General features: G+C 40.1%; 1 protein-coding gene across 1 annotated transcript in view; it reads right to left on the reverse strand.

The window, feature by feature from the left end:
• Nucleotides 1-324: 324 nt before the first annotated feature.
• The window catches only part of LOC144326560 (amyloid-beta A4 precursor protein-binding family A member 2), a 32,972-nt gene continuing 16,110 nt past the window's right edge, over nt 325-17,186 (reverse strand). The window contains exons 6-9 of the mRNA XM_077923054.1: nt 15,008-15,094; nt 5,582-5,767; nt 4,190-4,369; nt 325-588 (exon numbers count right to left, since the gene is read on the reverse strand). Coding sequence (XP_077779180.1) covers nt 340-588; nt 4,190-4,369; nt 5,582-5,767; nt 15,008-15,094 — 702 coding nt within the window. The 3' untranslated portion in view covers nt 325-339. The remainder of the gene's footprint in view (nt 589-4,189; nt 4,370-5,581; nt 5,768-15,007; nt 15,095-17,186) is intronic.

Raw genomic sequence — 17,186 nt, forward strand, 5'->3', positions numbered from 1 at the left:
GGCACTAACCAGAGAGAGACCCGCTTGACTTCAGCAAGACAGAGAGGCCTCGTGGCTCTTGAGACGACTACCTTGGATTTTATAAACTGGTGACAATCTCATCCTCCCACTTTCTCCCTTTCCTGTCAGTAAGACCCACAGTGTTGGCAACGTCAAAATCTGTAATTGTAGAATTTCTTGGAAGTGGGATTCCACAATCCACAGGACAGACCCCTCCCCTCTCATCCCAAACAGTACCTTCCTTCCTTCCTTTAAAATGTTTTTATTAAAAGATTTTTCTTGGGTAACAAAAGTACATACAGAGTTTCTGTTTTCAAGTCATAGAGTCCTTCATACAGGTCAGTCACATTCAGAGTGAGACATTACATACAGTACCTTTATGATTCCTTGACATGTTGCCAGGGGAAGCCCCACGAGGCTGGTCCCGTTAATGGACATAATCTGGTCCCCGATGCTGAGTTTCCCTGAACGAGCAGCAGGGGCCCCATTCATCATGTTGGCCAGGATCACTGTGGGTAAAATGGAGCCCCAGCCAGACTCCACGATGACCACACCCAGAATCTCGCCCTTGTGTTTGGCTATCTGCAACTGCAAAAGAAAACAAATTGGAGGGAGAATGTTTGTGGGAATTCTAGGGTTGCAGAATTCTGCAAGGAAGTGTTTGCCCAGCTTAGGGGGGAAAGGTACAATGTTCTGATGGGATCCAAAAGCCCTCCCACTTTCTCCCCGCCCGCCCCCCCAAAAAAGCAGTGGACATTGGAATGAGTAGCAGGAAAAGTCCCTTAAGGACAACATGCCAAATATGGGGAATATTTAGGAATATTTACTTAGGAAGCTGGAACTGCAGTATAAGAATTTGCAAAGCCATTTTGGAAACATACAGTCAGCCTCACTATGTCTTTTTTAAAGATGCAAGACACAGGACATGAGCAATGCATCCTCTATGTAAAGCCACAGCAGGCAACAGGCCCACTCTGTGCAGTGCTGATTACCCCACAGCGGGAGGCCCATTACTGACTTTAAATATATAACACTTAGCAAAAGATGCAAAAATAAATAAATAATCCTACAGCAATAAGGATGGGCATGGGCTTGGAATTCTATGAGAAAGATGTGCTTTGTTCAGGAAAAAGATCATTGGCAGGGGGAGACATGAAGGGAAAGCTCATGAGAGGGCATCTGAAGGTCCTGGGGGTGTCGCCCCTTTAAAACCCTGAGGAGATGCTGCCAGACAGTGTGGACACAATTCAGTGGACAGGATTTCATATAAGGCAGTTTCCTGTGTTCATGTATACAAGGTGTTGATACTTTACTGAGATTTACAAGTGTGAAGTGGAGCAGAGGGAGAGGAGCTATTCAACAAAGCCATGGGGATCAGGGGAGACACCAAAAGCAATAGACTAGTTTAGCCTTCCCCAATTTGGCATCTTCCAGATGGCATCTATTTCCATCAGTCCCAGCCAAAGACTGAGCTAGTTACAACTGTGGGCTTCCAGTTCTGGTCTGCCTTAATGGATGCCACGCCCACAATAGCAGAGACCGTTAGCAAAGGATAAACAAGGATGATTTGACGGCAATTGTCCTTGCAAGCTCCCCGCCAATACAAATGGAAGTCAAAAACTTTGTAGCTGCTGATAAGGGATTAAGATCAAGACTGAATGTAATTGGATTAATTAAGACTTTGGAAGCAGGATGAAATAAAATCATCTCAACTTGAAATCTAGCACGCGGGAGGCCACACAAAATGTATAATTGGCTTTATAGTTGATATGTATTTGAATTTGAATTGTAATTTGATAAAATGTGGTTGATATTGGATTTTAGTAATTGAAAATTAATAAAAAATTATTTACCAAAAAATGAGAGAGCTAGTTACAACTGTGTGAGAGGGACTTTGGCTGAGCTGAAAGCCAGAGAGACGCTTGATTCTCTTGTCTCGGGAAACCCAGCCAGATGGGCGGGGTAGAAATAATAAATCATCATCATCATCATCATCATCACCATCATCATCATCTGTGCTGAATCCACAACTATTACTTTGTCCCCTCCCCAGGGACCTAACAGGGAGGCAAGATCTGTTGGAGCCCCTCCATCTTATGGCTCAGGTTGCATATATGTGTAAATAAAACTATATATCCTAAAGACACCACCATCCCAGCTGACCTTCATTTTAAGGAAACAAAATCCTAGGTAAGCACTGGAACCCCTGGAGTCTCTCATTGCTCAGGGTTGTGGACACACAACAATATCAAATGCCTTTTCTTCAGCTTCATAAAGGAGTCCCACCACCTCACACTGAATGGGGGGAAATGTATTTTTGTGGTGCATGATTGGACTTTATTTTGCCTTGCAATGTTCAGTTTTATATTTGCTATTTTGGAAAATACTAAACATATTTTTTAAGAAGCTGCAGGGTGGTGGCAATTGCAATCTGGACAATGATAAGGGTGAAGGGTTAAGCTCCCATCCCCTCTGTCCTGGCCCTGATCTGGCTCCTCCCCCCACATTGACTATTGGTAAACAAACAACTACTATCAAAGGGCAAACTATATGACAAACATCACATCTAGCTTTAGGTCACCTGTAATTAAGCAGTATATAAATTGACTATGTGGGACAAGAAGCTACAGTTAGAACTGGATATGGAACAACTGATTGGTTCAAAATCGGGAAAGGAGTACAACAAGGCTGTATATTGTCTCCCTGCTTATTTAACTTATATGCAGAATTCATCATGCGAAAGGCTGGGCTGGATGAATCCCTAGCCGGAATTAAGATTGCCAGAAGAAATATCAACAACCTCAGATATGCAGATGACACAACATTGTTGGCAGAAAGTGAGGAGGAATTAAAGAACCTTTTAATGAGAGTGAAAGAGGAGAGCGCAAAATATGGTTTGAAGCTCAACATCAAAAAAACGAAGATCATGGCCACTGGTCCAATCACCTCCTGGCAAATAGAAGGGGAAGAAATGGAGGCAGTGAGAGATTTTACTTTCTTGGGCTCCATGATCACTGCAGATGGTGACAGCAGCCACGAAATTAAAAGACGCCTGCTTCTTGGGAGAAAAGCAATGACAAACCTAGACAGCATCTTAAAAAGCAGAGACATCACCTTGCCAACAAAGGTCCGTATAGTTAAAGCGATGGTTTTCCCAGTAGTGATGTATGGAAGTGAGAGCTGGACCATAAAGAAGGCTGATCGCCGAAGAATTGATGCTTTTGAATTATGGTGCTGGAGAAGACTCTTGAGAGTCCCATGGACTGCAAGAAGATCAAACCTATCCATTCTTAAGGAAATCAGCCCTGAGTGCTCACTGGAAGGACAGATTGTGAAGCTGAGGCTCCAAGACTTTGGCCACCTCATGAGAAGAGAAGACTCCCTGGAAAAGACCCTGATGTTGGGAAAGAGCACAAGGAGAAGGGGGCGACAGAGGACGAGATGGTTGGATAGTGTTTCTCGAAGCTACCAGCATGAGTTTGACCAAACTGTGGGAGGCGGGGGAGGACAGGAGTGCCTGGCGTGCTCTGGTCCAGGGGGTCATGAAGAGTCGGACACGACTAAACGACTAAACAACAACAACATAAATTGACTCCATAAATAGTTTGGTGCTCATTTATTTCCCTTCATTCATCACCCCTTCCTTCTCCATGAGGTTGTTTGTTATCCATGCACATCCAGGTGTGTGTTCATCATGGGATGTTGGAAGATTCAGGACACACAAAAGAAAGCACTTCTTCACACCGTGTGTAGTTAAACTATGGAACTCACTCCCACAGGAGGCAGTGATAGACACCAACTTGGTTGGCTTTCAAAGAGGACAAATCCATGGAGGCATCTGGTTGGCCACTGTGAGTACAGGATGCAGGACTAGAGGGGCCATTGGCCTGATCAAGCAGGGGCATATTATGTTCTTACAAGTGAATAGTGGGAGGTGTGGGAAAGCTGGGGGTGGCTGAAGGGGTAAAGGGGCTGCTTGAAAAAAGTCCAAACTCAATAACAACAGCAAAATTCAAAACCCAGCTCAGTGAATTTAATTTTATGTTACTGTTTGCATACGATGAAAATATATGTTTGCAAATGAGTTCTTAAAACTCCACATGGGTTCCCAGCATGTACATTCCTAATCCTACAGTGAAGAAGGAGCAACAAAACATATGATTTTGCTTTAAGAACAGGGCAAATTAACCTCCTTGCAGTTTTCCGAGTTGGAAAAATGGATCAGATCATCGTTGTACATCTCCTGGGTGTTGATGATGTCACTGTATTCCTTCTGACTCAAATCCTCAGGGTTGATGCCATTAGCTCTGAGGAACTCCTGGTATGCCACACTGAAGGCCTGGCCAATTGACTGGGCAATCAGCTGAGCCTGCAAAAAAATAAAAAGTGGAATAATTTTTCTGCCTGTTGTTCAGCAATTTTGATGTACAATTGCTAGACATTGAAGTATTTTATTTAAAATATTTAAAATTATATACCCCATCTTGCTGCCAGCCTTGGCTTTATTTCTTGGCTGTGCTGTACTCCTTCTGGGAGGACCACCAGATTCTAAGGACAATGAAACAGCCTCTGTGCCCATCATTCATCATACACAATTAACTATGCCACTCTGCAGAGTCACCACTGTGGGGCACCTGGAAGAAGCTAATGGACTTGCACTGCAGGGGGTTGGACAATTCTAGTATTCCATGACCACTGATGATCCACAGACCACAGCATGGAAGCCTATGATCTAGCGCACACTAAACTAGAGTCAAGCACATGTCACATACATATTCCACTGCCAGTCGTTACACTAGGGTTGTAAGGAAAGGTATGTAAGCTAGATTCTATTCAATTGCTCACTAAGGAGTAATGTAATTAAATCATGGCAGTTGTGTTAGATGACCTATATTTATGCTCTGACTGCTCTGCAATGAATTGCTAGCCCTACAGTTCTCCCTGCTGCAAAGGTCTACCCATGGTCTGCAACACAATGACAGCAAGAAAGGGATGTCCCTTAAGGGTGGGGCAAAGGTGGGGACCTGTGGCCCTCCAGATGTAGCTCGACTCCAGTTCCCATCAGCCCCAGCCATCATGGCTCATGATCAGAGATGATGGGAGCTGTAGTCCAGGAACATCTGGATGACCATCCCAAGGCGGGAGAAGGACCATGGTTCAGGTATTATAGCTTTGCATGTAGGAGAGAGTAACTTCGCTCCATGTCATCTCCAAATAAAAGTTGCAGGTGGTGGGGAAGATCTTTCTCTGCCCAAGACCCTGAAGAGCAGCTGCCAGTCAAAGTAGATAACACTGAGCTATGAGTCCATGTTATGCTGTCATTTTAGGTCATGTCTGCTTTAAAAGACCTTTTAAAAGTAAGGTAAATTATTAAACGTTCAAGCACTCCAGGAGAAGGGCAATAACGCACGGATGTGCATTCTGAGCGGGGAATTCCAAGCGGAATAAAGAGAAAACTTCTTGGGAATGGAAAGGCAGCAAACACATTGGCCCTGAAGATCTCTGAAAGGCTTAACCAAGCAAAAGCTTCAGTCATGCACAACCTCTAAATAATGCATTTTTCCAAATGCCGTTCACTTACATCCTCTGATTCGAAGACGTGGCAGATCATCTTGTACTGCTTCTTTCCTTCCTGTGTGCCGGGGGTCGTCTCAATACAGTCCTGCGAAGCCGATCGGGGCATCCGGCGCCTGGCCATCAAAACGACGATGTTACCTATATCGGCAATGTAGGAGATGGTGCGCAGTGCATGGTCCATCATGGTTTCCTAGGAGCAACCGATAAGCCAAAACTATCAACATGGGCCCCCAACTATTTTAAAATGATGCATGTTCCTTCATATTTTATAAAGAAGAAGAGAGAAAACATTAGAAGAACAGTGCCCCACTGCCTTGAAACGGATGTGCCAGCCCACTTCTGCTGCCCAGAACTGAACCAAGGCTGGTGGAAGCTGGAGCCCAGCAATATCTGGAGGGTCACAGGTTCCTCATCCCTGAACTCTTTGGTCCAGTCCAGTCCAGGCTCTGTTCTACTCCTAGACTGGCAAGTTCCCCATCTTCCTCATGTCCTGCTTGTGGGCTCTCAGGGGCATCTAAAGGGGAAACAGGTCACTGGACCAGACAGGCTTTGGCCTGAGCCAGCAGAGCTCCTCCAAAGTTCTTATGGTCTCCATGCTTCAGTTCATCAGTTCACTGCAATCCTGCACAATAATCTGCAGCAGAAATATCCAGAATTCTCCCGCCTCTTCCTCTGTGATGTACAAATCAGCTCCTATTGAACTTGCACTGAAAAGCAAATTTGATTAATCTTTTGCCAATCATTATAGGTCATTTTAGAGTGTGCTAGTCTTCAGAAAAATCTTACCATTACCAATATATAGAAGGAATCATTGATTTCTTATTCTTTGATAAATGATGTAGGCAACTCAAACTGTCATTTCAAATAAAAAGCCAAAAGTGTGGGGACACATGCACACACACACACACACACACACACACGTGCGAGCACACACATCTGACATTTCAGTAAATTAAATGGGCATTTAGAGACCCTGGATGCAGCTCAATTTAAAGCCATTTAGTTTGTGCTTTTAATTAAATTTGGTGCTTTAAAAACCTTGGCTGTTAAGCCACATATAATGCAGTACTCATATGAAAAGTATTATATTCTGCAAAGCACCTCTTACATTTCAAAATGAAGCATTTCAAAATGAAATGGGTTCAACAGGTCTCTGACAAATAAAACAAATAGACTGGCTATATGGCTCAAATCAACACAACTAAAATTCACGCGCACTTAAGGAATGAGAGGCATTCGTGAGATCAATTAAGGGAAATAATAGACATTACTGAAAACGTACAATTTAGAAAGCAGGGGAGAGGAAGCTGAATGTTAGAAGATGCAGGTGCTGGAATTTCCCCTAGGCAAGAAATGAAAGTCTGCTACTGTATTTTTAAAACAAGAGAATAGAATTCAGGGACGAGCGTTCAGAGGACAGCAAATTGAATGCACATCTGCCTCCATTCCTGCTCCTCCTCATGGTCCACACTGATCAAACAAATAATCAATCTGCAGGGACAAAGGTCACGAGTTGGATCAAAGGAGCTGTGAGTGGAAGAAAAAGGCAGCCACAAAAACTAATCTGCAAATGCATTTGACTGATGGAAGTTGTAATCAAAGCTTCATTAATGTGTGACCCCGAAATTCTGGATCCCCCTGTCAACTGATGCCAAAGTTTTGTGCTAGTTTGTGCCATTTTGTGTTGCGAAACCTGTGTTTTGTGCCACCCTCCAAACCGAGTAATTGACAAAGCAAATTGAGGTCACAAGTTAATGCCAAAAAATCCAAAACTGTCCGATTGACACCAAACAGGTGCCAAAGTTTTGTGATGCAAACACCATGTTTTGTGCTGCCCCACAAACTGAGTAATTAAGACTCAAACTGGGGGCCGTAGGGACACCCCAAAACCGAAGCTTGTCTGAAATCTCAAGATCACACATTAAAGAAGCTTTAAAAATAGCTGGAAGGCACTAGCTTGGCAAAAGTGGTGTTAATTTAAGCAGCCACTGCAAGCTGAAGACCCTGCTTTTGGCTTCACCTTTAGTGTATTTGAGATGGCAGCCTATGATAAGAGACCTGTGGCTCCCATTCCCTGTCATCTCCCCCCCCCCCCATCCCTGCTTTGAGCATCAGCTTGGTGGCTCCTTCCTGGCCTCCTGAATGAGTGCAGGATTACAGACTACGTGGCTCTCCCAGCGGGCCCTACGTGAAAGTTGGCTGGTTCCACTATAGGCCATGAGCTCTCCTCTGCAAGGAGTGTGAGTGCTATAATCCTCCTTGGGAAGTTTTTAATATGTGATATTTCAGTGTATTTTTTATCTTTGTTGGAAGCCGCCCAGAGTGGCTAGGGAAACCCAGCCAGATGGGCGGAGTACAAATAATAAATTATTATTATTATTATTATTGGTCCTGCTTCTCACCATCCGGAAGGGCTCTTTGCTTGGCTGGAATGTGTCCTTCAACCGTGATAATACTTCTTGCTTGTCTGGATGAAGAGATGTGTATGGGGGTGGGGGTAAGAGTCACACCATTGCTCCACCCATTCTTTCCCTCTGACCCCACCCACTACTGGTCTGTGGCCCCTCAAAAGATGGCCCAAGATGGTTGTCAGTCTGGAAAATGTTCCTCACCCCCGGTATACAGAATGTGAAAAGGGACTGCTTTCAGCTTCCAAGCACAGAGAGGGTGAGACAGATTTAACACATATACCTCATTTCCTGTTTCAGTTTGAAATCCATTATTTTGGTGGTAGGACCATGCTGCAGGCAATGGCAGTGCTCTGTCCCAGCCCCCTTCTCAAAAGGCCTATTTGCGAGGGATTCACTGTCAACCGACCACATTTATGTAACGGGACACCACTTGTGTCAACCAAACTCCCTTGGCTATGACATTAACCCCCAGACTGTCAGCAGTGAGGATGGACAGAGACTCCTTGGCCAGGTTGGCTTTGAGGTCCCTGCACAATGAGAGCTCAAGAGTCAAGCCAAGGAATATCTATTTAGAGAGCAAGCCTGACCCATCCCATTGAGGAACAAATTAATTTGTTGACTGTTAAATCTTGCTTCTGGCTTTTGATGCTCACACACTAAGGAAACAGCTCCCATTCCTTCCCACTGCACACACACACACACACCCCTTGAACTGACTCATTATTATTTATGTGCAGCAGCGAAATGCAACTATGGAATGCATTTGTTGCAGCGGCTAGCAGGTCCCATCACCATTTGTCATTTTATTAAGCTTTAACAGCGGGCCTGAGGCAATGGCGGTGGGGGATTTTAATGAGGGTCTGAGCAATCGTCCTGCAGAAAGTATTGAGAATGTGAAAGGACAGCGTGGGCAGCTGGCCTGAATGGAAAACTTAGCAGACCTGTGTGTGCTCTTATTTTTAAAAAGACCAGACTACAGAGATAAAAAATGGCTAATCCCAACCTGCAGGTTTACCATCTAAGGAAGAGACACAACACACAATGGAAGGAACCAAGTTATATTAGCAGTAGAGGGGTCCATCTGCTCATCAACCCTAGAACTTTCCTTCAATATGTATTTCTAATAAGAATAATAAAAATAATAATAGGGGGATGTTGTGTCGCTTTTCCTGATTATCACACTAGTGCTTCTGCCCCATTTTCTAGGGTTCCTAACTCACTGCAGTGCCTGTTGCATGATAGAACGGTGGCTTTTTTATCCCTATATGTCACACTCAATTTCATTCACACCAGTGGGCGTGGCAAGACACAACAACAAATGGCATTGGGCAACACTGCTACTCCCCCCTTTCCACACATGCCTGCTCCTCCCCGCCCCCTTAATTCCCCCATGGAAACAGCAGGAAAGAACTATGATGTTTTATCATTCCAAATTTTGTCACTTTACTCTCACTATTTTTAGGGTTAAGGGGGTTGCAAATGGGTGGTGGTTTGGGTCCCCCCCCTTGAACCAGATAACACAGAAATGAGTGCTAAATTATTCCAGGCACAAGGTCTCACAGGAGTCATGGTAGGCTTACATAATCTTAAAGGAGGACTGTCATTTGAAGCTCTGGCAGAGGCTAGCAGTGTTTCTCAAACGGGTCCCCAGCTATTGCTGGACTACAACTCCCATCATCCTTAGCAAGAAGGGCCAATGGTCAGGGATGATGGGAGCTGTAGTCCAACAACAGCTGAGGGCCCAATTGGAGAAACACTGGTAGAGCTAGATTACGTCCATATCCCTTTGGTGCTGGCTGGGGCTGATAGGAGTTGTAGTCCAGAACATCTGAAGGGCACCAGAAGGCTGAACAAGATCCAAGACAGTGATTTCTGTTCTTATCTACAAACACATGATATCATCTTTCTTCAAGAAACCTGGGCAAAAGAGGGCACTATGGTTGAATTACAGGGTTTTACAAGTTACACTCAACCAGCTCTTAAAACTGTAAAGTATGGAAGGCCTAGTGGGGGGCTGGCGGTGCTGGTGTCAACCTCTCTTAATGTATCAATTCAACAGTGTCCCTCGCTGACCACCCCTAATTTTTTAGTGTTGTCCCTTTCTGATAGTCTCCTGAGTAATACTTATTGCATCTGTGTGTACATACCTCCAGTAAAGTCTTGTGGGGAACTGAGATCATATTGGGATAAACTTGACCAACTACTCGAAAGTATAGACTCTCTGTCATGTAACCGTCGGCTTGTCTTGGGAGGTGACTTCAATGCCCGGATCGGCCTTGTTTCCCCACAAAATACAATACTATCTGGTCTAAACTTGGAGGACGAACCTGAAATCTGTCAGAGGGCAGCAATGGATACCATCTCTAACCGTGCTGGGAAATATCTTTGTGAACTTATAATAAAGCATAACCTTTTGTTATGCAATGGGCACGGTCAAGGGGATCAAGAGGGTTATTTTACTTTTATCTCTCCCAGAGGATTTACTAGCACCATAGATTATATCCTAACATCTAATAATGTGCCAGTTAACCGAGATACCTTCAGGATAATTCCCAGAGCTGAAAGTGACCACTTTCCACTTGAGTTATCTTTGACATCATTCTTTTCTCCTGCCTTTCCTAAATTATTGGATGAAACAGAATATCTGATACTTGGAAATAGAAGGTTAAAATGGAATGCACAGGTCCAAGAAAAAATGATTTAGATCCTGGATTCCCAAGAATTTGCTTTATTAAAGGGGGAAATGTTGTTAGAAACAGGAAACATAATTGGACTTTATGAGAACATAATCAACCAAATGCGCCCACTGATGACCACAACTAGTGTGATAAAAAACAAAAAGTTGAAAAGACAGACTTGGTTTGATAAGGAATGTCAGAATAGCAAAAAATGCCTAGCTAGGGTACTTAGAAAATTGAAGTTAAAACAGGATAAGCACAATCTTGCTCTACAAGCTGAGGTAGCCCAGTTACGAAACAACTATAAATTATTACTTAAAAGCATGAAACAAATATATTATGAACAACAGTGGAAAGAATTGGGAGATGCAGCACTTCAGAAGGACTCACGGAAATTTTGGCATCTGGTTGCCCAAGGCACAAATGGGCTGGGCTACTCGTTAGAAGCATCTGTCCAAGGAAAGGATTGGGTGACATATTTTACAGAAATATATGGCCCCTGTCCTGACCCACCCCCACAAGTTTACTATACTCAGTTATCAGAACTGCCAGAATGGCCCAATCAGATTAAGAGGCTAATCGCAAGCCAACTAGCTAATAAAGCTCCAGGAGAAGACATGATCCCAATGGAGATCTATAAGATAAGACCGGATTTCTGGTCTCCCATTTTTGCAAAATTGTTTTCATACATTAACAGCTCAGGTCGCATACCTGAAGGGTGGAAGTTGAGTATAATTGCCCCAATATATAAAAAGGGTGATAAGAAAAACCCTGCCAATTATAGACCCATTAGTTTGTTAGATGTAGCCTCCAAACTATATGCCAGGCTCCTTCTTGGGAGACTAGAAGAATGGGCAGATACAAATAAGGTGATATCTGAAGTCCAGGCAGGTTTCCAAAGAGGGAAATCCACACTGGACCAGTGATTTGTGCTGAACTTTCTGCTATGTAAATACATCCATAATTTGAAGCAAAAATTATATGTTGCTTTTATCGATCTAAAGTCAGCTTTTGATACGGTCCCAAGACACGCATTGTGGCAAAAATTGGAAAAGACAAATATAGACCTCCGACTATTATTTCTCATCAAAACATTATATACTGACACATCAATACAAGTAAAGGTGGATCTGGCTGGCCATCTCACCACTAGAATTAAGACCATTACTGGAGTCAAACAGGGATGCATTTTGGCACCTTTCCTGTTCAATTTTTATATTAATGACATGGTTAAAGAACTGAAGGGCCTACAGTTTGCCCCTGTCACAATTCTCGACCAAAAACTCTCAGTTTTAATGTATGCTGATGACCTAGTACTTGTATCTAGAACCCAGGTGGGCCTGAGACGGCTGCTTGCAAAATTAAGTTCATATTGCACGAGGAATGCTTTAGCTATAAACTATAATAAGTCGCAGGTCATTGTATTTGGGAAGCGTTCTAAAAAGCATGTTTGGCACCTGGATGAACACATCATAAACCAAGTAAATACGTTTAAGTATCTGGGATTGATTTATTCAGAAACGGCATCTTGGAATACACAGCTATCCAATATTAAATTGCAAGCCTTTAAATCAGCAAAAGCCATTCTGAAATTCGCTGCCTGTAGAGTTGGAAATCTGGTCAACCCAGCTCTATCTGTGTATAAAGCAAAAACAATGGCCCAGATTTTATATGGTGCAGAGGTTTGGGGTACCTCAAAGGTCTCCGGTCTGGAACCCCCACAGAATTATTTTTTAAGAGTTATTTTAGGTTTACCCAAAGACGTGCAATCTGCCATGGTCAGGTTGGAAACTCACATGTTGAGCATAGAGAGCCAAATAGATAAAAGAATTCTCTGTTACTGGTTTAGAGTTCAACAGATGGACAACACTAGGCTACAAAAAAAAAATGCCTGATTGAGCTCTCAAATGGATTACCCCTTAGAAACTGGGTACATCATGCTGCCCAACTGATGGGCAAATATGACCTCTCAGTGACTGAGATTAAAGAACTCCCCTTATATTCACAGAAAAATATTTTTAAATGAACCATAAGGGCAGTGGCAACTAAAAACGATCTAAACTCTATGTGCACATCTACATGCGCCCCATTGTATTTTAAACTTAGAGAGGTCAATGAACACATATCTTATTTTAATGAATTGACTTTTGCACAGCTTCGAAAAGCTTTTACAGAGCTATGACTAAATACAATAAGCTCTGCTTATAGAGATAGGAGACACAGAGGCATACCAAAAATGAACGTGTTTGCATTAGGGGATGTTCTGAAGTAGAGGACCTTATGCATTATATCTTGCACTGTCCGTTATATAATGATGCAAGGAAAAGATTTTTGGTACCTATAATGACAGGGTCCCCTGACCAGAACCCCTTGACATGATGTTATATCTCCTTGCAGACACAGATAAGTATGTGACCTGGCGGGTAGCACTTTTTGCAACTGCTGCTAGGAAAATTAGAGCAAATTATATAGCCAAGGAGATGAATTTATTTGATCCCATCTATCTACCTCAGGCTATGCTCTATCTTTGTCACCAAACTCTGACTATAAATTGCACACTGTAGAAAGATATTTCTAAATTTGTCTGGCAGGGCAAAAAGCCCAGAATTAAATTTAAGATATTAACAGATGCGAAAGAAAGAGGGGGCTTTGCCCTGCCAGACTTAAAGTTGTATTATGAAGCTGCAGCTTTCTGCTGGCTAAAAGATTGGTCACTTCTTGAAGATACGGATGTCTTGGATTTGGAAGGTTTTAATAATGCATTTGGATGGCATGCATATTTATGGTATGACAAAGCTAAGATAAACAAGGCCTTTAAGAATCATATTGTCAGAAAATCAGTTTTTAATGTCTGGACAAGATATAAAGACTTACTGGAGAATAAAACTCCGAGGTGGCTGTCACCCCTAGAGGCTAAGGCCCGAAAAAGAGCCAATATGGAGGCCAATTGGCCAAAATATTGGGAGATAATAGAAAAGGATGGTGACAATTGGAAATTGCAGAGTTTAGAAAAGATGAGAGACAAAGTGCGAGACTGGCTACACTATGCTCAGATTAAAGAAGTGTTTAAAAATGATAAAAAGTTAGGATTCCAAGTGGAAAAGTCAAAGTTAGAAACTGAACTGTTAGAACCTAAGACTAAAGTACTTTCAAAAATGTATAATTTGCTGCTGAAATGGAACACCCAAGACGAAATGGTAAAATCAGCAATGATAAAATGGGCACAGGACATTGGGCATAATATTATGTTTGAAGATTGGGAAAGGTTGTGGACCTCTGGGCTGAACTTCACTGCATGCAATGCTTTGAAGGAAAATGTAATGAAAATGATGTATAGATGGTACATGACCCCAGTTAAATTAGCTAAAATATACCATTCGTCTGATAACAAATGTTGGAAATGTAAGGAAAATGAAGGAACATTCTTTCACCTCTGGTGGACCTGCCCTAGAGTGAGGGCCTTTTGGGAGACGATATATAATGAGTTAAAAAAGGTGTTTAAATACACCTTTACTAAGAAACCAGAGGCCTTCCTCTTGGGTATCGTCGGCCAGAGTGTGTCAAAAAAGGACAGAACATTTTTTATGTATGCAACAACAGCAGCAAGAATATTGATCGCGAAGAACTGGAAAACTCAGAAGCTACCCACTTTGGAAGAATGGCAGATGCAGCTGATGGACTATATGCAGCTAGCCGAGATGACCGGCAGAATCCGAGACCAGGGAGAAGAAAGGATGGAAGAAGACTGGAAAAAATTCAAGATTTATCTACAAAAACATTGTAATCTGGTTGAGTGTTGAGTGGGATGCCAGGATAGAAAATAACTGTCTATCACTAAATTAGACTTAAGGGTGAATTATATGCTAATCCAAATTAAGACTATGAGCAAAATGATAATTTGTTTGAAATTATTTTATAATGATGTAAGTGTATGCGGGAGGTGTGGGGGAGTCCAATGTAACAGTGGAAAGATGTTAAAAGGATAAGGATGATTTGTGCTTTTTTTAAAGTATGCTTTATATGAAAAACCTTAATAAATATATTTTAAAAATATATATATATATAAATTGCACACTGTATTAATTGATATTGTTTTTAACATTAGTGACCATGTGATGATTTTAGCTTATGAATTTTATTGTTTAATGTTTTTATTTGTACATTGGGGTATTTTTATAGCTTTGTTTAGAGTACGTAATGTTTTAATAATATAAATGTTTTAAGTCTTTTTTTATCGATTCAGTATATTTTCTTTTAATTGTCAAATAATTCTGTGTACATTGCGGCAGCCTTTGGCTATGTGCAATAAAACTGACTGAGACTGAGACTGAGGCCTGTTACCTGTGTATCTGCGTTCAGAACTTTAATCCTCTGTGTGGAGATGAATAGATCCACTTCTGTCAAAGCCTGGGAATCTCCCTCAGAGCTCTGAAAAAAGAAAAGAAGAAGAAAAGAACTTACTTAAGACTTTTTCTCTTGAAAACAGTGCCTTCCTCAACCAGCTATTTCAGACATGATGGGAGTACAATGACCAAGCTGTACAAAGTTACTGCAACACAGAACAGATATTTGGAATGGTCCATTTCCAATATACATGCACAAACAGAGATTGAGAGAGGAGCATTCTTAGGGCCTAGTTCACTTGAGGGTGTCCTAAAATAAGGATTTCTCACATTGGCATCTCAGAAGATGGAGCCAGCAAGGGAACAGGAGATGAATTCTCTTGACAAGAGAAACCCATTTAAGTTTAAGAGTAACAAGTTCAAGAGGGATTGGTTGCATTACTCTATTGCAGCAAGAATGTGCTGGAATGTGTGGAAAATCCTCCTCTGCCTCTTCATTGGAAGTGAGTGAAGTCGCAACAGAGGTGCAGCAGAGGTGCCTTCCTTGTGGACAGGTGCTATGAGCTCACTTTAATAATTTGATTTCTTTTCTCGGAGAACCGTAACCATTCTCTTCTAACATGCTGATATATCCCAGTTCAAAATTAAAGAATTAACGTCAGCTTACAATGAGTTTGTGCCAGGGCTGGACACAACATCCCTCATTTGGGACGAAATGTTGGAGGCAAAATGGGAAGGTGCCACCCTGAGCAAGTGCTGTGTGGCCCCCCCACCCCTTGCTGCCCCTGCCAAAGCCTTGCATATTGCAGTCATGCAGATGTTTGCCAGATTCTGGTGAGGACTCCCATGAGCCCCAGAGGCCTCTGCGCAATCTCACAGGGCTCTCGCACAATCTTGCCTGAACATAGAAGCTGCAGCAGTCTCTTCTCCTCGTATCTCTAGTGGCAGGGGAGGCATCCCTGCAGAGGCACCCCACAGATTCTGCTGCCTGAGGCAACTGCCTCAGTCTGCCTCCTGGACAGGCCGGCCCTGACTGGAGGCCTCTCAGCAATAAAATAAAATAAAATAAAATAAAATAAAATAAAATAAAATAAAATAAAATAAAATAAAATAAAATAAAATAAAATAAAATAAAATAAAATAAAATAAAATAAAATAAAATAAAATAAAATAAAATAAAATAAAATAAAATAAAATAAAATAAAATAAAATAAAATAAAATAAAATAAAATAAAATAAAATAAAATAAAATAAAATAAAATAAAATAAAATAAAATAAAATAAAATAAAATAAAATAAAATAAAATAAAATAAAATAAAATAAAATAAAATAAAATAAAATAAAATAAAATAAAATAAAATAAAATAAAATAAAATAAAATAAAATAAAATAAAATAAAATAAAATAAAATAAAATAAAATAAAATAAAATAAAATAAAATAAAATAAAATAAAATAAAATAAAATAAAATAAAATAAAATAAAATAAAATAAAATAAAATAAAATAAAATAAAATAAAATAAAATAAAATAAAATAAAATAAAATAAAATAAAATAAAATAAAATAAAATAAAATAAAATAAAATAAAATAAAATAAAATAAAATAAAATAAAATAAAATAAAATAAAATAAAATAAAATAAAATAAAATAAAATAAAATAAAATAAAATAAAATAAAATAAAATAAAATAAAATAAAATAAAATAAAATAAAATAAAATAAAATAAAATAAAATAAAATAAAATAAAATAAAATAAAATAAAATAAAATAAAATAAAATAAAATAAAATAAAATAAAATAAAATAAAATAAAATAAAATAAAATAAAATAAAATAAAATAAAATAAAATAAAATAAAATAAAATAAAATAAAATAAAATAAAATAAAATAAAATAAAATAAAATAAAATAAAATAAAATAAAATAAAATAAAATAAAATAAAATAAAATAAAATAAAATAAAATAAAATAAAATAAAATAAAATAAAATAAAATAAAATAAAATAAAATATAAAATAAAATATAAAATAAAATAAAATAAAATAAAATAAAATAAAATAAAATAAAATAAAATAAAATAATAAAATAAATGGAAGGGTGGGGAAGGCTTATTGGAGTACTGCAGGGCCCTGTCAGGCTGCTAACAACTATTTTCAATTTTCCTGAATGACCTAT

This window comes from Podarcis muralis, unplaced genomic scaffold, assembly GCF_964188315.1.
Source record: "Podarcis muralis unplaced genomic scaffold, rPodMur119.hap1.1 HAP1_SCAFFOLD_139, whole genome shotgun sequence".
Classification (NCBI taxonomy): Eukaryota; Metazoa; Chordata; class Lepidosauria; order Squamata; family Lacertidae; genus Podarcis; species Podarcis muralis.